This window comes from Anguilla rostrata, chromosome 4 (assembly GCF_018555375.3).
Source record: "Anguilla rostrata isolate EN2019 chromosome 4, ASM1855537v3, whole genome shotgun sequence".
Taxonomy (NCBI): Eukaryota; Metazoa; Chordata; class Actinopteri; order Anguilliformes; family Anguillidae; genus Anguilla; species Anguilla rostrata.
The window spans coordinates 11,849,354-11,871,882 of NC_057936.1; the positions used below are offsets into that span (position 1 = coordinate 11,849,354).

The following is a 22,529-nucleotide window of genomic DNA, read 5'->3' on the forward strand; positions in this document are numbered from 1 at the left end:
TTGATCGATGCATCTGTTTTTTTTTTCTTCCTCGTTTGATAACCTTGGATTTGGCCCTTGGCTTCATTGACTTTCAGTAGATGCCCTGGCCTACGGTGACTTACAGTGCATGAAATAATTTTGATTAAAAAATAAAAAATAAATAAATATATATATATATGCAGAAGCACAATCTTTAACTGGCAAACACCCCTTTATGGGATTATTTTCATTGTGTGGTTGCTAGAGAAAAGATTAGAGAAAAGGTCATCTCTGCTAACCCAAAACACTGGCTCAGTGACTTTTAAAAAAGATTTAGGTTGACCCAAAGTGTATTTTGTTGTAACCTTGGCCCCCTGAATGAATTATGTGAATCCTGTCTCTCGCTCTCTGTGGCTGGGACTTGAGAGAGGCTGAGCGGGAAGGAGATCTCCATGGAAACTGTGGCCAACAGGTACCTGAAGATGGCAGCTCGGAGGCCTTTGTCACGGGTTTTCTCTCTAGAGGCCCTGGGACAGATTTACGGAAAGATTGTGACTGCTTTCTGAATGCAGGGGTAGTCGCTGCTGAATCTACTTCGGATTTACTAAACAGTTGCAATGGGTCAAAATCACTCTTCCGATCTGATTTACAAGGGTTGTGCCGCTCTGAGACTTCTCTTTCGATAAGTAATAAATATGTTGATGAATATGTGTATGTGTGTGTGTATAATCAGGAATGTATATGCTAAAACAGGGTGGAGATTTTGTAAATTGAGTATTTTATAGAATTTACTAAAGTGTGCCTTAATTGTGGCCCTCCTCTTTGAAGTTTAAGAACTCCTATAAGCAGGTGGTAATTTACTTATTGCTGATATGGCCCAGCTCATGTACTGTAAAAGTAAAAGGTTGGTTAATGAGGAGTTCTTTCTCTCCCAAGCATGGCAGCAGCCATCAGAGCCAAGGAGACACAGAGGACAAAAGCAAGAGAAAATCCAAGAATTTTTCCCTCTTTTGGTTAACTGAACAGAAAATAGCGCAGCGATACAGCCTAGGTTGCACAGCCAAACAATAATCTTACTCCTGGGAGATATAAAAGTGGAAATTAGGCATGCACCCAGAAATCAAATTCCCTGTCAGTGTGATGTTGCTATGGTGAGGCTGCTCTCAACATTTCTTTGCATCTGGATCTTGTCAGAGTGGCCTACTGTTGAATGCATTTTGCATCCAGTTTTATTACTGTACTGTCTGCGGTACTCAACGTTTTGTCCTGACAATCTACACATACATTTTTCTACAAATCACGTGTTGTTGTTATTATTATTATTATTATTGCTATTATTATTATCATCATTATAAAGTATATTTGTTTTACTGTAAAGATGCAGGACTTCAGTTGACCAATCTGTTGTCAGGCAACAGTCAGTATAAAAACGCAGCTCTGTATTTAATCAGTTGCCGTTTTGTGTGTATGCGTTCGCAGGGCACAGGCTGGATTGTGAATGCAGTTTTACCTTCGGGTGTTTAGTGAGGAGTTCTGCCACATCACTTCCTTCCGCCCCCACAGCTCGTTTTGCAGGGATTGTTCCGTCAGTGTTAATGTGTTTTTTTTTCTGGTAGATCGCTGCCTGTGCCTTTCGCCAGCATTACGCTGTGGGAAAGTTTCTCATTTGGCCACTGCCTATCAACAATGCCGTCTTTTCTTTGAAGCATCTACAGTTCATTTTGGTTTTGCTTAACAAATTTACTTTTGTTTGTGTAAGTGCTCCAAATTTTTCTCCTTTCTGTTGGTATTGTATTCCTTTGCTGTAACAAGCCATTGTGACGCTGTACCATGTTAGCCATTTCCTCTATTTTCTGATTTAAGATTTCTTTCTCATTGCCTCACTACTTGTGTCTGGTTGCTTCTTCTTGTTGTCTTGGGACCTCGTAATCTGGACATGTACGCATACTGTTGTACTGTTTTGCATCCTTTTTTGGGGGGCATGTCCAACCACAAAACTGAGGAGGTGCTTCATAATTTGGACGAGTTCTAGTTAATTGGCGGTTAATGTGTCGGTGTGCGTGATCGCAGCAGACCCTCAGTTTAGCGAGCGTTTTTTTGCCCGTGACTATTTCCTTGGGAAATCTGGCTCTCTATATCTCACGGTCTCTATATCCGGACAGATACTCCTGGCGAGATATCCGTTGTCGGAGCGATTTTCGCAGAGCAGGAAGACCTTGCACGAAGTTGCCCTCGGCAATTCCCAACCACCGAAAGGAAGCCTACAAAACCGAGCGTGTGGCTCGGTCCGTAGGGCGGCGGAATCTCGAGCCGTACGCGAGTGCCCCCCGCTCCGGAACCTTCTGAGCCGCAATCCCTCTCCTGTCTGTTACCCTCTCTGCGTTCTACCTGTCTGAATAGAGCGACGGATGCAAAAGGAGGGCGGTCCGTCTGTTCTCCCTTTAAGGAAAGAAAAACAAAGGTTTTTTTATGCTCGTTAAAATGTTCCTGTGCATATCTAAATAGCCGGACTTCCGTTTTTATTTGTTAGCGCTGCATTGATGGTGACCTTCAGTCAGCATTGATGAAGGTGTTTGTGAAGTGATGCTGGCAGAGGGTTCTGCTGTACGCCATTGTAAACGATCTAGACCTGCTCCCTGTGCTCTGAGTCAGAGGTTTTTTTGATATCTGACTTGCGGCTGCCCAACACTGTCCACGGTGTCGATGAGTCTCCTCAGTTCTGTTTTTGTGTCTCCCCGCAGTCCATTGACCCCGGCCAACAGTTCACCTGGGAGAACTCCAACCTGGAGGTCAACAAGCCAAAGAACCGCTACGCCAACGTCATCGCCTACGACCACTCCAGAGTCATCCTTGCGTCAGTAGACGGTGAGCAACCCCCCACCCCCCCCTCCCCTATGACTGGGTCAGAAGGGTGACGTCAGCACCTACGCGGTATTGGTAGACTCAACGCTTTCCCGGCATACACGCTAGGGAAGTTAGCCTGGTCAGCGCGCCAGTCAATTTTTAAACTGCCGCAGCTCAGACGTGAACACGCCCCGACACTCGTCCCATCCCCCAACCCCACTATCCACTGACGTTCCCTGTCGGCATCCCCCCCCCCGCAGGCGTGCCGGGAAGCGACTACATCAACGCCAACTACATCGACGGCTACCACAAGCAGAACGCCTACATCGCCACGCAGGGCCCCCTGCCGGAGACGCTGAGCGACTTCTGGCGCATGGTCTGGGAGCAGCGCACCAACACCGTCGTCATGATGACCCGGCTGGAGGAGAAGTCGCGGGTAAGTGCCGGCCGTCAAACGTCCGGGGGGGGGGGGGGGCGGCGCTAACATCCCGCATTTGTTGTTTCGCTCGCCACTGAGGTCAACTTCATTTTGAGTCGGATGGTTCGGGAAAATAATTTAAACCCGGTTCGTTAATTATATCGGCGTAACTGGTTCGCGTTGGTTCTGTCTGCGGGAATCAGTCTCTCGGCGTCGGGGAGGACGGTTTCTGTGCCGACGTTAAATGTCGTTTTGTGACCGTGGAGGCGCGACCGTTGGGCACGGGAAACACGCTTAGGCCGGAAAAGGCTATCTACAAACGCCGTGCTCTGAGATCTTCGCGATAAGCGTAAGGTCAGGCTGGAGATAGGGGAGGCGCAGAACAAATGTGTCAGCGGGTGGGGAGGAGGACCCCGTTTACACTAAATAAATATCTTTATTGACGCAGCATCGGCTGGCAGGCAGCGGCAGGACTGCGCGCCCACGCAGACGCGAGTCGTGAGGTGGATAATGAGGCCTCTTTAGAGAGGGGGGGAGGTGATGGGGGGGGTGGAGAAGGTTCTGGAGTCCGAGTGCAGCCCCGGCCTGTTTGTCCGTTAGCCCGGGCCATCCCACCTCTGACATCATTAATAACCGCGGGGGAGGCATCTGGCTGGAGCAGCGCGTGTCAATTAGGAGGTAGATTGATATTTATTCCCGGCAAGACGGCGCAGTGCGTTTCCCTCCACGGCATTAGCCAGGGTAAAGAAGCCTGACCCCCCCCCCCCGTACCGCGGCCGTCTGTGCTCCGCATCCGTGAGGTGCTGATCTGCTGGGATTCTCCGGGTTTTGACACTCTCATTATTGCGGTCCTGTTAGGTCGGTGCACAGTTCCACCCCCCCGTTCTTTTAAGTGCTGGAACGAAGCCTTGAACTTGCGCACAACCCCGCTCCCCTCTCCTCTCTGCAGACAGGGGAAAGACACGGGGGGGCGCCAATCGGGGCTCAGTGACCTCTGACCCCCTGCTGGCCCACTCGGTGGAGTGGACCGGCCCGGGCAAGCCGCCCGTCCCCATCCCTGCGCCCACATTTCCGCCTCCGTGACCCCACCCTCTGTCAGTGACTAAGCGACAGAAGACACGTTTCCACGGAGAGTAAACAGGAAACGCCACAGCAGCCGCTGCGAGAGAGGGGCAGCACGTTGGCCACCCTTTGGCGATGCCACCTGTCCAGTATGTTCCGCCACGTGACTTAAGACCTTGACTAACAGCGTCGGTCGCGCCCGCAAAATCAACAGCCTTCGCCGATAACGGGAAACAGTTCAGACCGTGGTGCTTTTCCATTTTTCGTTTGACTCAATTGTTGCACTGCCTGTCCTCTCTCGTCTCTGCTATTGCGAATGGCGCGCCATTACCTTACTGCACTAAAATATGTCTGCGCGATGACAACGCCGTCCTAGGAGTCAAGAATAAGCATTTGTAGTTTTCCGGACATTTTGCACTTTGAAAATGGCAATACGCGGTACAAAATGACAGGTGTTTTCTCAGATTGGTGTCCCCCGGCAAACGGAGAGAAATGGCCTGGGTTTAGTGCCGATTTTTCCGCCTGCTTTGCCCTTCTGTTACCGGGGCTGATGGGAGTCTTTGTGCCGTGGATTTATGGGTCCATAATTCCGCCGATCCAGCACTCGCGCGCGGCGTGCCGCTTTGGGTCCTTAGGCTCCGCCCCCCCCCACCCCCCACCCTCATCCCTTTTCCCTTTCGCTGCCACCCAGAACCAATCAGACGCGAGAGGATAAAGAGGAAGCTGAGGGGCGTGCAGACGTGGCCCATGGCCTCGGGGGGGGCGGAGCCTCCGTAGCGCGATGCGCCCATCTGCCGGGATGCCGCCCTACGTCCCCCCCCCCGGGCGTGGCCCCGGCTCCAGCAAGCTGCCCGCTCTTCCCCCAGCCCCTCCGGGCTAGGGAGGGGGTGCAGTGGTGCGTGAGCCGCTCAAGCTGTCCACCACCTGTCCCACCCCTAGTTAAAGACACCCCCCCCTACCCCGAGCGCTCGGATAACGCGGAGCGGTAACTAGCGGCGACAGAAGCGCGTCCGCCTGCTGTCCCTCGCTTCGCTGTGATGTGAGCGGGTACTTTTGAGGCAGCGTGGTATGCTGGGAAAGGAACTGGGCACGTAACCTGAAAGTCACAGGTTCAGTTCCCAAGTAGGACACTGCTGTTGTGCTAAACCTGAATTGCCTCTGTATGTATCCAGCTACATCAATAGATACTGAAAGTTATTCTGGATCAGAGCGTCTGCTAAATCCCCATGATGGTGGCGGTGGTCGTGATGGTGATGATGATGATGATGAACCTGCCTTTTACACCACGTTATTGATGTGAGACCGAACGGTTGGGCACTCTATGTTTCATCAGCGGTCGTGCTGTCCGTAACACGTTCACGTTCATTGCAGGTAAAGTGCGACCAGTACTGGCCCAGCCGGGGAACGGAGACCTACGGCATGATCCAGGTGACCATGCTGGACACGGTCGAACTGGCGACCTACAGCGTGCGCACCTTCGCCCTCTACAAGGTACGTTCCCGCCACCGCCAGCCCGCGCTTCGGGTACGCGCTTCCCGTTTCTGCCCGTGGGCCGGATCCCAGAATTACACAGTGTCTGAGCAGCGGCTCAGAGGGGTACAGATTCCCACCGTGCAGGAGAGCGATGGGAAATCCCCGATGCTCACCGTTCGTCTGCCTCCTGCCTCTTGCCTGCCTCATTTTCACCTCCAGTCCAATCCGCGCTGTTCTACCATTTGTGACCAATGTTGCGCGTACAAGATCCTGCCAATTTAACCTTCAGGCTTGGACTGACTCTTTGAAGTGTAGGTTTTTTTAGAATGTTTCTGCAAAATTCTAGGTCAGTGTTCTAGAACTCCATTGCTTTCAACCGGTAGCTATTGTTACAATAATAAGAATGTTCAGTGAAGAACGTTGTAATTGCATATGTGTGATGTTAGACCTTTAAAGCGTTGATAGCTAAACGGGCGGAGGGGAAACTGAACGCCCTGCCGGGTGGATGTAAGTGGGAAGGTGGGGGTCTGAGCGTGCCCTCTCTCGCTGCGACAGAACGGCTCCAGCGAGAAGAGGGAGGTGAGGCAGTTCCAGTTCATGGCCTGGCCCGACCACGGAGTGCCTGAGTACCCCACGCCCATCCTGGCCTTCCTGCGCAGGGTCAAGGCCTGCAACCCGCCCGACGCCGGGCCCATGGTGGTGCACTGCAGGTAGGCCCCGCCCCGCCCCGCCCCTTTCGCCCTCCGCATGCAGATCAGGTGTGTAGTTACCCTCGCCATTCACTGTGAGCTGTTCCGTCGTAACGTGAGTGTGTCTGTGTGTATCGTTAATGCTATGGGAGTCTTTATAAGTGCTTGCAGAGCATTGTTACCCTTGAGTAACCAAGTGTGTATTTGTGTGTGTGTGTGTGTTTGTGTGTGTGTATGCACATGTGCGTATGTGCTTATGCATGTGTGCGTGTGTGTGTGTGTATCTGTGTGTGCGTGTGTATGTGTGTGTGCGTGTGTACGTACACGTGTGTGTGTGTGTGTATCTGTGCGTGTGCATGTATACGTACGTGTGTGTGTGTGTGTGTATCTGTGCGTGTGCATGTATACGTACATGTGTGTGTGCGTGTGTACGTGTGTGTGTGCATGTGTACGTACGTGTGTGTGTGCGTGTGTACGTACGTGTGTGTGTGTGTGTGCGTGTGCGTGTGCGTGTGTACGTATGTGTGTGTGTGTGTGTGTGTATGTGTGTGTGTGTGTGTTTGTGTGTGTGTATGCACATGTGCATATGTGCTTATGCATGTGTGCGTGTGTGTGTGTGTGTGCATGTATACGTACGTGTGTGTATCTGTGTGTGCGTGTGTGTGCGCGTGTGTACGTACACGTGTGTGTGTGTGTGTGTATCTGTGTGTGTGCATGTATACGTACGTGTGTGTGTGTGTGTGTGTGCATGTATACGTACGTGTGTGTGTGTGTGTGTGTGTGTGTGTGTACGTACGTGTGTGTGTGTGTGTGTGAGTGTGTTCGTACGTGTGTGTGTGTGTGTATCTGTGTGTGCGTGTGTGTGTGTGTGTGCGTGTGTACGTACACGTGTGTGTGTGTGTGTGTGTATATGTGTGTGTGCATGTATACGTACGTGTGTGTGTGTGTGTGTATCTGTGTGTGTGCATGTATACATACGTGTGTGTGTGTGTGTGTCTGTGTGTGTGCTCAGTGCGGGCGTGGGCCGGACGGGCTGCTTCATCGTCATCGAGGCCATGCTGGAGCGCATGAAGCACGAGCAGTCCGTGGACATCTACGGTCACGTGACCTGCATGCGCTCCCAGCGCAACTACATGGTGCAGACGGAGGACCAGTACATCTTCATCCACGAGGCGCTGCTGGAGGCCGCCACCTGCGGCAACACCGAGGTCCCCGCCCGCAACCTCTACGCCCACATCCAGAAGCTCACCCAGGTCCCGCCCGGGGAGACCGTCACCTCCATGGAGCTGGAGTTCAAGGTAACAGCTGCTCCGCCGGGAAGCCAGACGAGGTTCTCCCCGGCTTCACCGCGCCCTTTCCCAGGGAGGTCTCTTGTTTGCCCCTGGTTGTCTTGTTAGCGGCACTGCTATCTGGGGGTAATTAATAATCGAGGTAATTATCCAGGTGATTCGTACCCCTGTAGGAACAACTCTCGGGGCAAGGTATATAGGCTTAGCCTTAGCCTTAATCTCTAGCCGCTAAACTTTAACCTTCCTGACTCCGTTTACTGTTTGTTTACTTATTGATTCCCAATGATTCTCCTGGACTTCCTCTGCCCTGAAATGGATTGAGTTTGCTTTTATCGCGAACAGACCAAATGTTCGAGGTGAAACGATGCCAGAAGCCGAGACACGCTCGCAGACAGGACGTCCGGAACGAAACGGCCACAGCTGCGCCAGGTCCTAATTTGCGCAAAAAACCTCGCGCAGAAGACGTGTGTAAAAACCGGCTCTCACATGGAAGCGGTTCATATGTAACCGCTCCTCCCCGTTCTCTCATGAAACGGTCGAGCGCTCCCGCGTCAACGCCCGCCGAGCTTTTGCGGGCTCGTCGAAAGGAACGGGCGGAGAGGGGGGGAGAAAGGAGAGAGCCAATCGGGCGCGGCGTGGGAGCAGCTCTGCCCTGTGAAAGGGGGTGTGGCCGCTCCACACCGCGGGCGCTCCCGCTGCTCTACGCCGCTCCGGGAAAAAAAAAAAGCCTCCCGCCATCTTCCCGGGGTCCGCGCAGCAGCCCCAGATTACACGGATCAGACTCGATCGGCGAGCGGGGTGATTGCGAATCCGAGGCGGGTATAACGAGGTTCTGGACGCCGGGCCTCCCGCGAACGTGTTTCGCCAGCGGTTCTGGGATTGACGCTCGCCTGACGTGCGGCAGAACGCACGCGTTAGGGCGGCACGCTCGGCAGGGCCCGTCTACCCAAACGCAGAGGGAGGCGAGTTGTTCGTTTATCTTTTTGGCGCCATTGTGCGTTTCCTTTCTGAATACGGCTACCCCGAAAAGTGTTAAATGCGTTTAACTGTGCATTTTCACGTCACTGTCAGCGTCTTTTTCTCTTATTGTGTAGTACGCAAAATTTGCACGTGAAAAAGGGGTTTCGTTTCTGAACAAGGGACTCGAGGGATTTTCATTTGTCAGGCCCGTGATAGTTCTGGGCATCCCAGAGCCCCCAAACAGGATCTTAACTCTTAACTTGTCTCTTGCAACATTACCAGAAGATGAGTTGCAGCTTCCAGCTCCTTAATGTGCTCTCAGCATAAAAGCGTTTTTAACCCTGTTGTCCTCCGGTCAAAAATGACCCTATCCTGCCTTTAACAGCAGTGCATATGACCAGAATTTGCTTATTTCAGCATGAAAATTGATTACTTTTCCTGTGAAAACCTACCCTTAGAAAAAGTTAAACATTGGCCTTTTAATTACATTTTTATTAAAGTGGTACACCATCAGAGTACAAAGTCTTATGGGTATTTTCTAACCCTGCGGTTATGAAATCAGAAGTCATAATCAAAGTTAAATGGCACACGTTTTACTGCAAAGAAATCTATTATGATGTGTGTTTTGTTGTAAATACAAGTGGTGTAGACTGAAGAAAAGCAGGCACTCTGGTCTGCGGCAACACAAGGGTTAAGTTGCCCAACGCTCACTGTGTCTCTGCGTTTCTCTCCTCCCTGCCCAACGATCCCACCCAAAACCCTCCCGACAGAGACTGGCGAATTCCAAAGCGCATACCTCAAGATTCATCAGTGCCAACCTGCCCTGCAACAAGTTCAAGAACCGGCTGGTGAACATCATGCCCTTCGAGTCCACCCGCGTGTGCCTGCAGCCCATCCGGGGCGTGGAGGGCTCCGACTACATCAACGCCAGCTTCATCGACGGATACAGGTGCGCTCGGCAGAGTGGGGGGGTTAGGGGGGGGGGGCGGAGCTTTTCACGCTCGCCAAACCACCTTTTCGATCCAGAGTAATCGGATTAGCGGCCGCCGCGGAGTCGCTATCGGCGGGGAGGGGTGGGGGGGGGCGGCCTGGACCCCTCTCCGCTCGTTTCGTCTGGGAAATGAACGACGCCCGTTTTTTTTTTTCCTGGTTTCTGTTTTTCCTGCTTCGGCTTTGTTATGACAAACTTAATTAGAATAATTTGAGCGAAGTGATTGGCCGTCATTACGGCTGCCGGCCTGCGAGCGCTCCCTCCGCCCCCGGCTTCAACCGAGCGTGGGAGCGTTAATCATTCCCTCGGGTTCGCCGGTCCGGCTCGGCGCTTTACCTGTCCGACGGGCTTTCTCATCCCCGACGCCGCTCGTTTCCGAGTTATCGCTCATTTCAATGCCGAAGAGAGAGTAGGAGGCAGAAGAGCGGTGTTTTTTCCTCCTTAATGTAATAACGCTTGATGTAATAATGCCCGAATGAGATGTGTCACTCTTTCTAACCGGAACCTGCAGGAACAACCGCAGAGGCTCATCCCAATTACTGCCCCCTAAAACCTCAATGAACACCACCCCTGGGACACCCTGTCCTTTATTAAATATCTAAATCCCGTCATTACGGTAATCCCCTAAGTGGATATTTTAATGAAATTTTGCTTGAATTTGGTTTCCCCATTTTGTGGCGCTACATGATTTTTTTGTGCTCCGCTTTAATTCCGGTTGGCTGGCTGGGCCCCTAAGCAAATTAAAGTGGTTGACTGGCCTTGTAATCGCTATAGGGTAATTAAGGTGCTTTTTTTTTTTAAAGGGCACGCTTTAGATATTTGAGTTTCGGGGGAACCTTGCTAATGTTCATACGCTACTAAATACTCATTCAGCCATCAGATGACACCCGTACCGGAGCACGGTGCATTTTAGGCCGAGCGGAGCGTCGTGTTTTAAAAGGCCCGTCAGGTTCAAACCGCGAGGGAACGTCTCTTGACCGGTCTGTTCCAGGACCCTTCCGTTAGGTTTTATTCCACTTTATTCCGTGGCGCGTGCTCCTAAAAACCCGTCCCTCGGCGGTTCCGGCACGTCGCTCGCGTTAAAAGCCCGAAAACGCCCGGTCGTAGCTTTTCCGTCAGAAAGCCCCGGGCGGGGTCGTCCCCCCGAGGAAGGGATCGAACCCGAAGGCCGGCGGGGCGCCCAGGCGTCCGCGCGGAGGCCCGGTGTCTCCGCTTTTCGGTTTCCAGCAAAGAAAGTGAGGAGGGGAAAGTTGGACTTCTCGCTCTCAGACTTCCTCTCCCCCGCTCTCAGACTTCCTCTCCCCTGCTCTCAGACTTCCTTCCCCTCGTCCTCCTCCCGCTCCTCTGCGGTTCTCTTTGTGATGTGCGGTAACGGGCCTGAGGGCTGCTTTAATCTCCCAGTTGCACATTATTGCCTCCCCTGCAGCACCTTCATTAGTTGTTTACCTGCAGCTGTGCGCAAGGGGAGGAAGGAGGAAGGGGGGGTGGGGGCGGACCCAGCGAGCCCAATGCCGCCTTTTACAAAAGAGCTGCACTGCCCTCTGGTGGTGGCTGAGGGCAACCGCGGCTCACGGCGCCGCCGCACCCTCAGTGAAATTACAGGGAGGGGAAATGTATTCTCTGCCGGTACCTCGCTGAGTTGCATCATCAGAGCGAGCGCAGCGCTAACGGTTACCCCGCGTCAGGCTCTGTCACGGGTCTCAGCACGCGTTACGGTAGGCCCCCCCGGGAGCCCCACGCGGGGCCCGAAAGCCGGCGGGTTCTCACCGTGCTCTTCCCCCCTTGCCTCCGCAGGCAGCAGAAGGCCTACGTCGCCACGCAGGGGCCGCTGGCGGAGACCACCGAGGACTTCTGGCGTGGGCTGTGGGAGCACAACTCCACCATCGTGGTGATGCTGACCAAGCTGCGGGAGATGGGCAGGGTGAGCGCCGCCGTCGCCGCCGGCAACGGCGCGGAGACCGAGAGCACTGAGTTGACCGCGGCGCCAGACGAACCGCCGTCCACACTGAGCGCGCTCAGCCAGGCCTGCGTCCTTGGGCAGGCGAGCGCGCTCAGTGAGGAGGGCGGTTCGTCTGGCGCCCGCGGTCAACGACCTTAAAAATCCCGTCTCTTATCACTGTGACTGTTGCTATGGAAACGTAGTTCGCGCTCACTTTTTCACTCACAGCCCGTGGGTAAATGATGTACCTGGGTGGGCTGAACGCCCCGTTTCTCCCCCCGTTTATGCATGCTTACCTCACTGTCGACTGTCAGAGTAGGAGGCGTTTGATTGGCCGCGCTCGGTTTAAGACAAACCCAGGTCTGCGTCCGATCGTGACCGCGTGCCGTTGCGATCTTCTTCACAGGAGAAGTGCCATCAGTATTGGCCCGCCGAGCGCTCGGCCCGGTACCAGTACTTTGTGGTGGACCCCATGGCTGAGTACAACATGCCCCAGTACATCCTGAGGGAGTTCAAGGTCACTGACGCCCGGGTAGGTCACCTCCAGCCCCGCCCTTTTCTCCATGGGAACGGTCCAGTCCGTTCTGCCACTCTGTGTGTTCTAACCATTTTATAGGCAAATGTGTAAGGTTGCTGGTGATACCATGAGCTGAAAATACAGAGAAGTACACCGCACTTTTAATGAACGAGCGTGTCTTGGGTTAGCGCGCACAAGAATTGTGTAGTTATGGAAGGAGTCCTGCGGTTATAACGTCTTCAAAAGTTGTTTGAACGTTCAAGTGGTATATTTGTGTAAACTCAAATACTTCAGAATGTGTCAGATCTGTAGGGCACATTGAGTGCACGGTAACATCGCTGGAATCTTCCGGAACAGAAGCTCAAGAGATCAAGCACCCCCCCAGGGATGTAACAAATTTTTTCGCTCTAAAAATAGATCACGGTACTCAGAAGGCTGGAAGTGTCAGAGTCACCCTTCACATGTTAGTGTCACACCATATGGAGAACAACCTACAGACACGCACTCGGTCGGGAAGAATCATTCCTATGTGCGCGCGTGTGTGTGTGTGTGTGCGTACGTGTGTGTGTGCATGCATGTATGTGTGTGCATTGGCTTTGTGTGTGTGTGTGTGAGAGAGAGAGAAAGGGAGAGACAGTGGCAGAGAGAAAGATAGAAAAGAGAGAGGGAGATCGAGAGACGGAGAGAGGGAGAGAGAGACCATATTAGAGAATGTTCCAGAGATTGTCTGTGCAGTGCTGCCAACAGCCCAAGGTCCACAACCTTCAGTCTCCCTCGACCTTGCATCTCTCTTGTACCGACAGCAGCACTAATAGGCAAACGCATGTTCACACCTTCACAAAAACCGGATCGTGCTGGAAATTTTTTACTCTGTACCGAATGTCAAAATATGTGCCCTAATTAGTGATAGTGACTAATCATTCTGTGACAAATGTCTTATCGAACAATGTAAAGATGTTCTGAAGTTAATAATATAATATGGCTGAAGACAGATTGTACTGTGACATTCTTGCATTCACTGCAGAGGTCTTCCTGTTGTCTTGGCCTGGCTTTCTGCGCCTGTCAGATGTCTGCAAGTTGCTGCCATTTTGTCTGGTATTTAGAAAAACAGCACAATGGCATTTCAATTCTCCTTTGTCCCCAGTATAGGGGATTTATTTTCTTTTCTAAGCGCTGAGAGTTATACCATGGCAGGCCACTGCGGGATACTGTGAAAACAGTAGGCTCCAGAGGACATAACAAAATTTATTTTGCTGGTGAACTAAGCAGCCAAAATATACTGAGCGCCGACAGAAACTGTATTTATGTATTCTTATAGGAAAGTGTATATTTTTCAAACTCAGTACGTGTGCAGTATTCGGCACCAGTTTTTGGGTCTAAATTGGATAAAGTGGATTTGACAGCAGCGCAAAGATGACATCATATCATTAGACGGGGAGCTGATTGGACACCGGTAATGAGGTCATTTTGCCAGGTCAAATGCCAACATGCCCTATTTATCAAGAGATCAGCACTTTCGCGTCAACGTGAAGGTTTTTTTTCCTCTATGGGCGGGGCGATTGTATTCAGATTACATGCGCATCGAGCGCAACTGTTACTGATTTTAATGACAGACAAGGATATTCCATTATCCATCTGTGGGGAACGAAATGGATGGAAATGTTTTGGCGTGCTTGTGTTTGTATTTTCCATTTGGTTCACAAGAGCGGAAGCGGAGGCTACTGAAAAAAGGGAGAGAGAGGTCACTGACTGCAGCACTGCCACCGCAGATTTTACAGAATTTACCATTGTTAGATACGTGGTTGTTAGGAAGCTAGGATACTATCTCTTGTTTCTGCTTAATTTCCTATTGCATGATATTGCACAAAGGCATCATTGCTATAATATTGGTACAGAAAAGATAATCTAGTTTGTCTAAGATGCCAATCTTTGGTTGAATTCACCTTTAACATGTTGTGTAGCGTATCACAGAACACAAGACTAATGTGTATTTGGAGGTAAATCACTTTATGAAGAGGACAGAGTGGGATTTATCGCCTCTGATGTTATACCTGAGGCAAATGAGAAAAGGCATGTAACTGAGATCTCATGACCTGCTTTCTCATTGGTCCTGCAGGACGGCCAATCCAGGACCATTCGCCAGTTCCAGTTCACTGACTGGCCCGAGCAAGGAGTGCCAAAAACGGGCGAGGGATTCATCGATTTCATTGGGCAAGTGCACAAAACCAAGGAGCAGTTCGGACAGGATGGACCAATCACAGTGCACTGCAGGTAAGAGGCACAGGTGTAATGTACAGCACATACCAGTGCTGTTCCTTCATGGACTTAAGCAGTCAGCTGGCACAAACTGTGCTGCTCATTCTTTCACTTCACGAACAGTTGGCTTGATAGTGTACAGAAGTACCTCAAATACTCGAGCCGTATGGGGCTATGGGGAATGGGGCTACTTCAGAAATTTGAAAGCGACATCAAAGCACACACATTTTAATTATACCGTGATCATTTATTGAAACGGTTACTTGCTTTACTCTTGTCTTACTTTAAGGAAGTTCACATTTTGTTGCTGTAAGTTAAGCAATAATTAAACAAGCCGTAAGCTGGATCTCACAAGAACGTTCGTTTTTTAAATTCAGTGCGGCCTGTCCAAAAAACGCAGTATAAAAAAACAGCATTAGAATAACCCGTCTACAGTTGACAACAACTGGCAGAAAATGCTCCCTGTCTTGTGTAAAATCGAAACATTGCAAACTGCAGCTTGAAGCCAACGCGAGGGAACATTGAAAGGGAGTAGCGGTCCGCGGACACACAGCCTGAAACTGACTACCCAGCTGAACGTAAATCGATTTTGAGTAACACGCATTTTAGTGTGTTTCTCAACACGTTGACGGATGTTTTTTGTACCGGAACAAGAGAACATACCGTTGTTTTGATTGCACCGTGCCTCTCTCTCGGAGACTTGCACCCGACTCGCTGACTTTAGGTGGATCCGTGATGGAGAAGTGCGTTTTTGTGTTTTTTTTTTTTTTTTTTTTTTATCCTTGGGAAGCGCGACTCGTTTCTGCTTGATGTTCACTTTTTTGCCTCACTGATAAGTAACTGTGAGAATCTGCGTATTGTGTAATAAGGAGCTTAAAAATTGCTGACGCTGCTTCTGGGTTCGTAGTTTGCTCGGTTGGTCGGTCAGGCGGTTTAGCCTGAGTTTCACTTCTCTGAGCTTCTGCTGTTATTGAAATCATCAGACCACCTTTCGACTCCAAACATGCATTGATTGTTATTCGTACCGGCTAAATGTAGCGTTGCAACACAAATCGTGGGGATAAAGGTAATCGAGAACAGTGGGCTGAAAATGAAGAAATCATTTTTGGGGAGGTTGATCCAAGCTCATTACCTGCATGAGGTGCGTTTGGGATCATTATCATCGTAATTTTCTGAATTTTTTTTCCTCGTCTTCCACTTGGTTAATGCCCGTATCAGCACTGACATTGAACTGTGTGTGTACGCGTGTGCGTGTGTGCGCGTGCGTGCGTGTGTGTGTGTGTGTGTGTTAGGGCTGAGCGATATATCACAACGGTAATTATCGAATTCAGTAGCTCTCGTTGCCACCGTGTGTCTGTGTGTGTGTCTGTGTGTCTGTGTGTGTGTGTGTGTGTATGTATGTCCCACACAATATGTAACAAGCGTGCCTCCCTCCTGCAGCGCTGGTGTGGGCAGGACTGGCGTCTTCATCACCCTCAGCATCGTCCTCGAGCGCATGCGGTACGAGGGCGTGGTGGATCTCTTCCAGACGGTCAAGACGCTGCGCACCCAGCGGCCGGCCATGGTGCAGACGGAGGTAAGGCCCGCGGGGAAGGGGCACCGCAGCCGTGAGGAAAGGTGGAAAGGCCCGGGAGAGCAAAAGAAAGGGGCGAGTTAAACCATGGAGAGTCTTAAACAACAGGTTGGCGTCTATCCATGGACAAGATTTTAGCAACAGGGGTCCATCAGTGGAAGATAGAAAGTTTCGGTGTACCTGCTGGAAGGAGAAGAAAGGGGGTGTTCATCATGGAGAGAAAAGAAAGGGGCGGATCCAAAAGGGAGAGAGAAAGAAAGGGGTGTGTCTATAATGATGGAGAGAGAAACAAACGTGTGTGTCTATCATGAAGAGAGATGGAGAGGGGTGGGCACTCCATTGACAGAGAAAGAAAGGGGCATGTCTGTCATGGAGAAACATTTCTGCACATGTCTGTTCATTTCTCCGCTACCGTCTTTCCCGGATGGAAAGACTGCTGTCTTCGGGATCTGAGCGTTTTCTCCGTGTCCTCTCCTCCTCAGGACCAGTATCAGCTGTGCTACAGAGCGGCCCTGGAGTACCTCGGGAGCTTCGATCACTATGCAACGTAACCACTCCCGGGGCAGCTGGGAACCCTTCTCTCTCTCTCTCTCTCTCCCGCTCAGCCAAAAACCCACCCACCCACCCACCCACCCACCCGATTCTGTGCTGGGAGCCGGCGGAGGAGGCGGGGCGCGGGGCGCGAGCAGAGATTCGGCTGGCCCAACCTCCCACCAAAAGCGGTCCGCCGGGACCGGCACAATGAAATCGCTTCTAAACCCTCCCCAGAAAAGAACAGCCTCGAACAGCAATTCTGGTTGCCGCTCTGCAACCTTCAACATCCCTCCCTCGTCATAGCAACGCAACCGGTAGCACATAATATTTGGGCTTTTTTATTATAATCATTATCATCAACGTTATTATTATTATTACCATTGTTATTATTATTATAGCCATTGTTGAAATGATATCATTTCGATTTTTTTTACAATGATTTACACTGGTTATATTCTTTTCTAAGTCTTAAAGGCCTAGTGGGCCTGTGTTTCCATTACCAGTACTATTTTTTAATTTTATTTTTTCTTTTTAAAACTTTTTGTAGGTTATTTTAGCACAAAGGACATGTATTTTTAGCATGTCCGTATATACTAATACTGGAGAGCCACTATTCTCTGAGCTGCTGTTGATTTTATTTTTTACCATGATTATATTATTCAAATCTTCTTCTTTTCTTGTGTATAATTGGTCTTTTCCAGTGGAACGGGGGACACACTTTTATAAGCCTTTTCACTTCCTGGTACTTTATAGAAAGATTAATTATATAAAAAAAAGATTTAAAAAGCATATCCCAGAGTTAGTGGATCATATTAACCCATTAAGTAAAAAAAACTGAATTAACCAATGAAAAAAAAAATCAGCCATGTACAGATTCTAGCTTTGCTCTCGATAGCTGTTAACTGTGATTTCAGAAGGGACACCCGTTGCTTAAAGACCTTTTCACGTGGCGCAAGACAGGGATTTGGGGACGGGGGCGTGTCCTGCGACTGCTGGCGACGCCCCCCTCATTTACGCCACCTGTCCTGCTCAAGACTGAGTTGGGAAAAATGACGGAGACCACAAAGTAGAAGGAGAAGCTTGTTCCTTCCCCCAAAAGTGGAAAACCAAGAGGCCATACTCCACTCCAGTCATATGTACGATGACATACTGCAGCAAGCAAGAGAACCCTCTTCCTTGGACTGGCTTGCTATTATCTTTATTTTAAATGTAATATGCATATATATACATATGTATGTATATACATATGTACATATATATACATATATATGTATATGTATATATATATATATACACACACACACATACATATGCATATGTTCTTGCTATCCTGAAACAGCATTAACTATCATTAATTATTCCACCTGCAAATATTCCTGGATTTTTTTTTTTTTTTTTTTTTTTTTTTTTTGACAAACCAACGATGGGATCACGACGAGGACTTTGTCCTTGAACCAGTAACGGTACGATGCTATTACTCCTGTGTCACCACACGGCTCTCACTGAAGCACAGACGGACGGTCTCCTCTGAGCGCTCGGCGAAGCGGCACAAGATGGACGGTGGAGGATTTCTACACTTCAATCGGCGCTTTCCTTCTCTGGAATGGGTAGAGTCGCGGAAGCAAGGCGAGCTTGGACCCGAGGAGCCGGAGGTGTCGGCGACGCGTTCGTTTTTACCTTGTGTACGCATAGTGCTGTAGGGGTTCAATCTGTTGTATACACAGTCTGTTTTCTATTTGTTAATAAAAAAAAAGGAGAAGAAAAAAAAAACGTTGCAAAGACCTTCATGTTAATAAAGTTGAATAATTGGGTTTTGTACAACTCAATTGTCATGTTTCTGTCCCCGCGGGGAGCTCGGTGCGCGCACCTGCGTGAGCGCATGCTTAATGACTTGTGAGGTCAGGATGACAGACGGGCGAAGGCTCCGCCCCTCCGTCCAGCTGCATGGCTATTCGAGGCCCCTCCTCAGGTAAGGGCTGGGGGCCAGGCCTGAGCCCTGGTGGAGCTTGGGTCAGCCGAGCCCCTTTATGACGCCGCGCTGCTATATTTAGCCGCTTAGCAGAACGCTGTATTCAGTGTCACAATGCTTCTGTGTGTTATGAGTCATAACTTATGACCTTCCGTTTGCAAAGGCCGTTAATGTACCTTAAGTGGCGCTGTAGCCGCCCGTCACCTGCAGCCGTCTGGTCGATTTCCCTGCTTTCTGCACTGCGCTACGCTTTGCCACCTGAGGCGGGATCAAAGTGAGGTGCCGTGCTGGAAGACCCCTCGAACGTGCGGTCGAACCCCTCCGCGCTTGGGAGACTTCAGATCGAAGCTAGATTGCTGTCGAATTTGACTTGTGGAAAAAAATGTGATTGTCGCCAGACGACTCCCTTGGAACGCCGCGTTGCGGGTTCCAGCTGTTCGGCTTAGCTAGCTTCACCAAACGGGAGACCTTTCATAGCGAAGGATCGAACGGCTGCTTTCAGACAGGACGTGTTACGCGCGTGTTGGTCGAGCCCTCACGCAGACTGATGGCCTTGCATCAGAATGCATGTAACTCTGGGACCTGTTCAGACATCTACTGACTGATGCTGTGAGTGCAAATGTTCCCACGGCGATAATGCGCCCAATCAGAATCGTCCGCTTCCAGCATGCGGTTTATAAAGACGACCTCAGAACCGAGCGGCACAGTCCCTTTTGCTGACGGCGTAGGCAGCAGGCACCGCAGGGTGAACCGAGGACTAAATGCCATATAGATTTTAGGTCCGGAAACCAGAGCTTTTGATGTATTCTCCAAGCAGCGCTCATTGCATTGGAGAAGAGTTGTTTGCAGGAACTATAGGTCAAATATTGCGGTCAGTTCCCTCCTCCTCAGTGCCCTTCAGTCAACACAGTGTAGTAGACTGAGTAAATCTGGGGGTTGGGAGTCTCTGTTAAGCTTTTCTCTGACAGGATGAAGCCTGTGGACAGAACACATGCCCCTTCTCCTGCACTCTTGTGTCACGTATTGACGTCTGAGGCCTTCATGTAGTCAGCCCTAGCGGCTGCGCACGTCTCCCCCGTTAATTTAAGATTGCAAAGCGAAGTGATCACTGTAATTTTACAGGCATTTTCAGTGGAGCGTTATGTCCCAATTACTGATCTTGAACGTCTAATAGTCGGTAGGGCACTCAACTTGACGTGGAGGTATTTATATCTGCCGGATAATCGGATGGTCTTTGCCTTTGTCCCCATTAGCACATCCATGCAAGATCATGTATTGTTTTTTTGTTTTTTTTTTACTGGTAATATTTTTAATTTCCTTTAATGGGTCACTTGAAATGCAAATCAGGAATTGTTACATTTTGCTTGTTGTCAAAACAGCTGGAAAACTTCCCTGTGTAAACCTATATGCAGCACTAAACAACAGTATCTGTCTTTCATTAATATTCAGCAGCCTTGGCTCACACCCCATTGTTCGTGTTCAATGAATTATTCCTCAGTTGCGAAATTAAGACGTTATTTTATAAATAAAACTGTGGCAATGATTATCAGTGTGGATAATTAATATGCATGTACTTGCATGCTTCCCAACTCACACAGACATCTAAATGATTGTGGGGTGAATTCCAATGTCAAACTTCTCACATCTCATTGCTAGCACTTTGAGGACATTTGTTTTGTTATGATTATGGTTGCTGGGTGTTCGTCAAAACGGAAGGTGATTTCCATTTTTAATGTGTTTATTCCCCTCTCCGTCGCCTGTTCTCCGTGGATAGGGGGACGGGAATCTGATCCACTGGCTGGCTGCGTGCCCAAATGTAATCGGATTGAGGGGAATCAATGCGCTCTGCTCACTTCAATCGGATTCAGATCTGATGCAATTACAGCTCGGTGCGGGCGGGGCTCGCCCCCGGCGGATTGGAAAATCAAAGCCGCTGCTTTCTCAGTCGATTAAAATGTGCACAGCATTAATAAACGGTAAGATACGCGGCGGTAATCTGCTATAAAGGTCGCGGAAGGCCGCAGAGGAACAGAAAGTACGAACGCGCAGCAGTCGCCAGCCCTCTGGAGTTGTAAATATTCCGCGGCGCATTTTGTAACGGGGTTCTGGTACTCGCCTTGTTTCTCCATTACAGCGTATGCATTTGCACATTTCCCATTTAAATAATGGCCAGGCGTGGTTATGATGTTTGACATGTATCCAGTTGCCCCACCTCAAGCTTAGAAGTAATGGAATGGAAGCTAGCGTAATGATTCAGTGGGAGAACTGCATTCTTACATGTCCAAAACGAGACTTCCTTGTATGCGCAGTAAAATGTCCAGTATTAATTCAACTCTAACAGTGTTAATTCAACTCTTTCACAGATAACATTTGGTCCTGCTCTGGAATGTGGGACTATCTGTTAAGAGCTTAATTAACACTGTTAGAGTTAAATTAACACTGGACATCTTCCTGTGTGATGGTGCTGGGGCTTTTGGTGTTGCCAGTTTGAAGGGTGAAAGAATAATGCCTGACTCGTTCAGGAGAGCCCCTATGATTGCAGTTTTACATGGGGGTTAAGAGTTAGTCGGAAAGCTAGCCGAAAGGAATATAGATGGGATTAGTGTGTAAGTGATGAGCAGAAAAGAGATGCAGCACTCGGATTGGTGAAGGGTCAGCAAGATGCTTTTGGACAAATAATTAGCACGGTGAGAACATTACTCTAAATCCTTATCTCCTGCTCTCTTTCATCTGTATTCTTTCCAAGGCTTTCATCTGTGCTGACTTGCCAGTGGATTCATTTTTCATGCAACAATTATCTTTCCGTGCCTGTCCTTTGGGAAATCTTCAAAGTCACCACTGGATGGCAGAAATGTACAGGTCTGGTCCTTGGGCTCTGGAAACTGCAAGTTTCAGACTGAACTATTGACCGGTCACCGAGAATCCAATTAACAGTTCAACACAATTTCAGTTTTGATAGTCAGATTAAAATGATGACTATTTTGTACATCGGGATTTCTGTGTTTTATCTGCCTCAGTGTACACATTCGGTGTAATTCACATCTGGATTGGATATGAGCCAGCACTGTAGGGTTGTTTTAAATATGTCATCCCCTTTCTAATTAGGCCAGTGTCTCTTAAGAATGTGATTAGCCTGGAGAGTGATACTTCTACACCATTAATTAATCCCTATTAAGCCTCTTTACTTAGAGAACTGGATTCCAGCAGCCACAGATACTTTTCAAATTGTTAATACAGTTCACAGCTATAATTTCTCATGATTTAAGTTGTCATTTTCATTAAAATGGATCCCTTGGTATTAGACCCACTGAAATTTACAGAGCTGTTCAGGAGGGCTTGCGTTTCTATTCTATTTCTAAATATCAAAACAATCCTTCATTGCACACAAACATTGTCTGGGTCAATTGAAAACATACAATAAAACTAAAATAATATATATTTTTAAAACCCCAAGAAGTAATTCCTTTAAAGATGGGAGAACTGCAATGGACTTTACATTTATCATTCAAAAATGTGGCTTAAAGAATCATGTTCACTCTGTGGTTCTAGCAAGCGAGAGGTCGTCATCTCAGAGCCCATCAACTTTATTATCTCATGTTGTCATCTCATTACTGGTGTCTTCTGTAAAATTTACCTCATAATAATTCTCTTAGTTTTCTTGAAGCATGTTCATCTCCAGATCTGATGAACACGATTTATACTTCTGCATTTTTCTTTATATGCCCAATTTCATGAAAAAAAATTAACCGAATCCTGTGATTTGATTAGGTCTGTTCGTCTGAGTTAGGATAAATGCTTATTGGAAATAAAGGTCAGTTTGCATTATAAAGCTGTAAAAATAACAAGCTTATTCCGAATAGTTTTCTGAAGGTGATGACTCTGATATGTAAATAATAATGCTCATCGTACAACTATAATATAGAGCATTAACCTATTCACAATAAAAATAGTTTGCTGAGTGTGTTTTCTTTGGAAATTATTCTGGATATTAATTAGACTCACATTTGAATTTCACAAATACCTGAGTATACAGCAAGAGTACTGCTGTTAACTT

General features: G+C 49.0%; 1 protein-coding gene across 14 annotated transcripts in view; it reads left to right on the forward strand.

Annotated features, from left to right (window-relative positions):
- Positions 1-18,327, forward strand: part of ptprfa (protein tyrosine phosphatase receptor type Fa) — a 224,410-nt gene extending 206,083 nt beyond the window's left edge. For all 14 annotated transcript variants that reach the window (XM_064330628.1, XM_064330626.1, XM_064330630.1 and 11 more), the window contains 11 exons: positions 2,703-2,826; positions 3,066-3,241; positions 5,657-5,776; positions 6,314-6,468; positions 7,460-7,745; positions 9,467-9,645; positions 11,482-11,608; positions 12,033-12,158; positions 14,260-14,414; positions 15,840-15,975; positions 16,455-18,327. In XM_064330628.1, the coding sequence (XP_064186698.1) occupies positions 2,703-2,826; positions 3,066-3,241; positions 5,657-5,776; positions 6,314-6,468; positions 7,460-7,745; positions 9,467-9,645; positions 11,482-11,608; positions 12,033-12,158; positions 14,260-14,414; positions 15,840-15,975; positions 16,455-16,523 (1,653 nt within the window). In that variant the 3' untranslated portion in view covers positions 16,524-18,327. The remainder of the gene's footprint in view (positions 1-2,702; positions 2,827-3,065; positions 3,242-5,656; positions 5,777-6,313; positions 6,469-7,459; positions 7,746-9,466; positions 9,646-11,481; positions 11,609-12,032; positions 12,159-14,259; positions 14,415-15,839; positions 15,976-16,454) is intronic.
- The last annotated feature ends 4,202 nt before the right edge of the window (positions 18,328-22,529 follow it).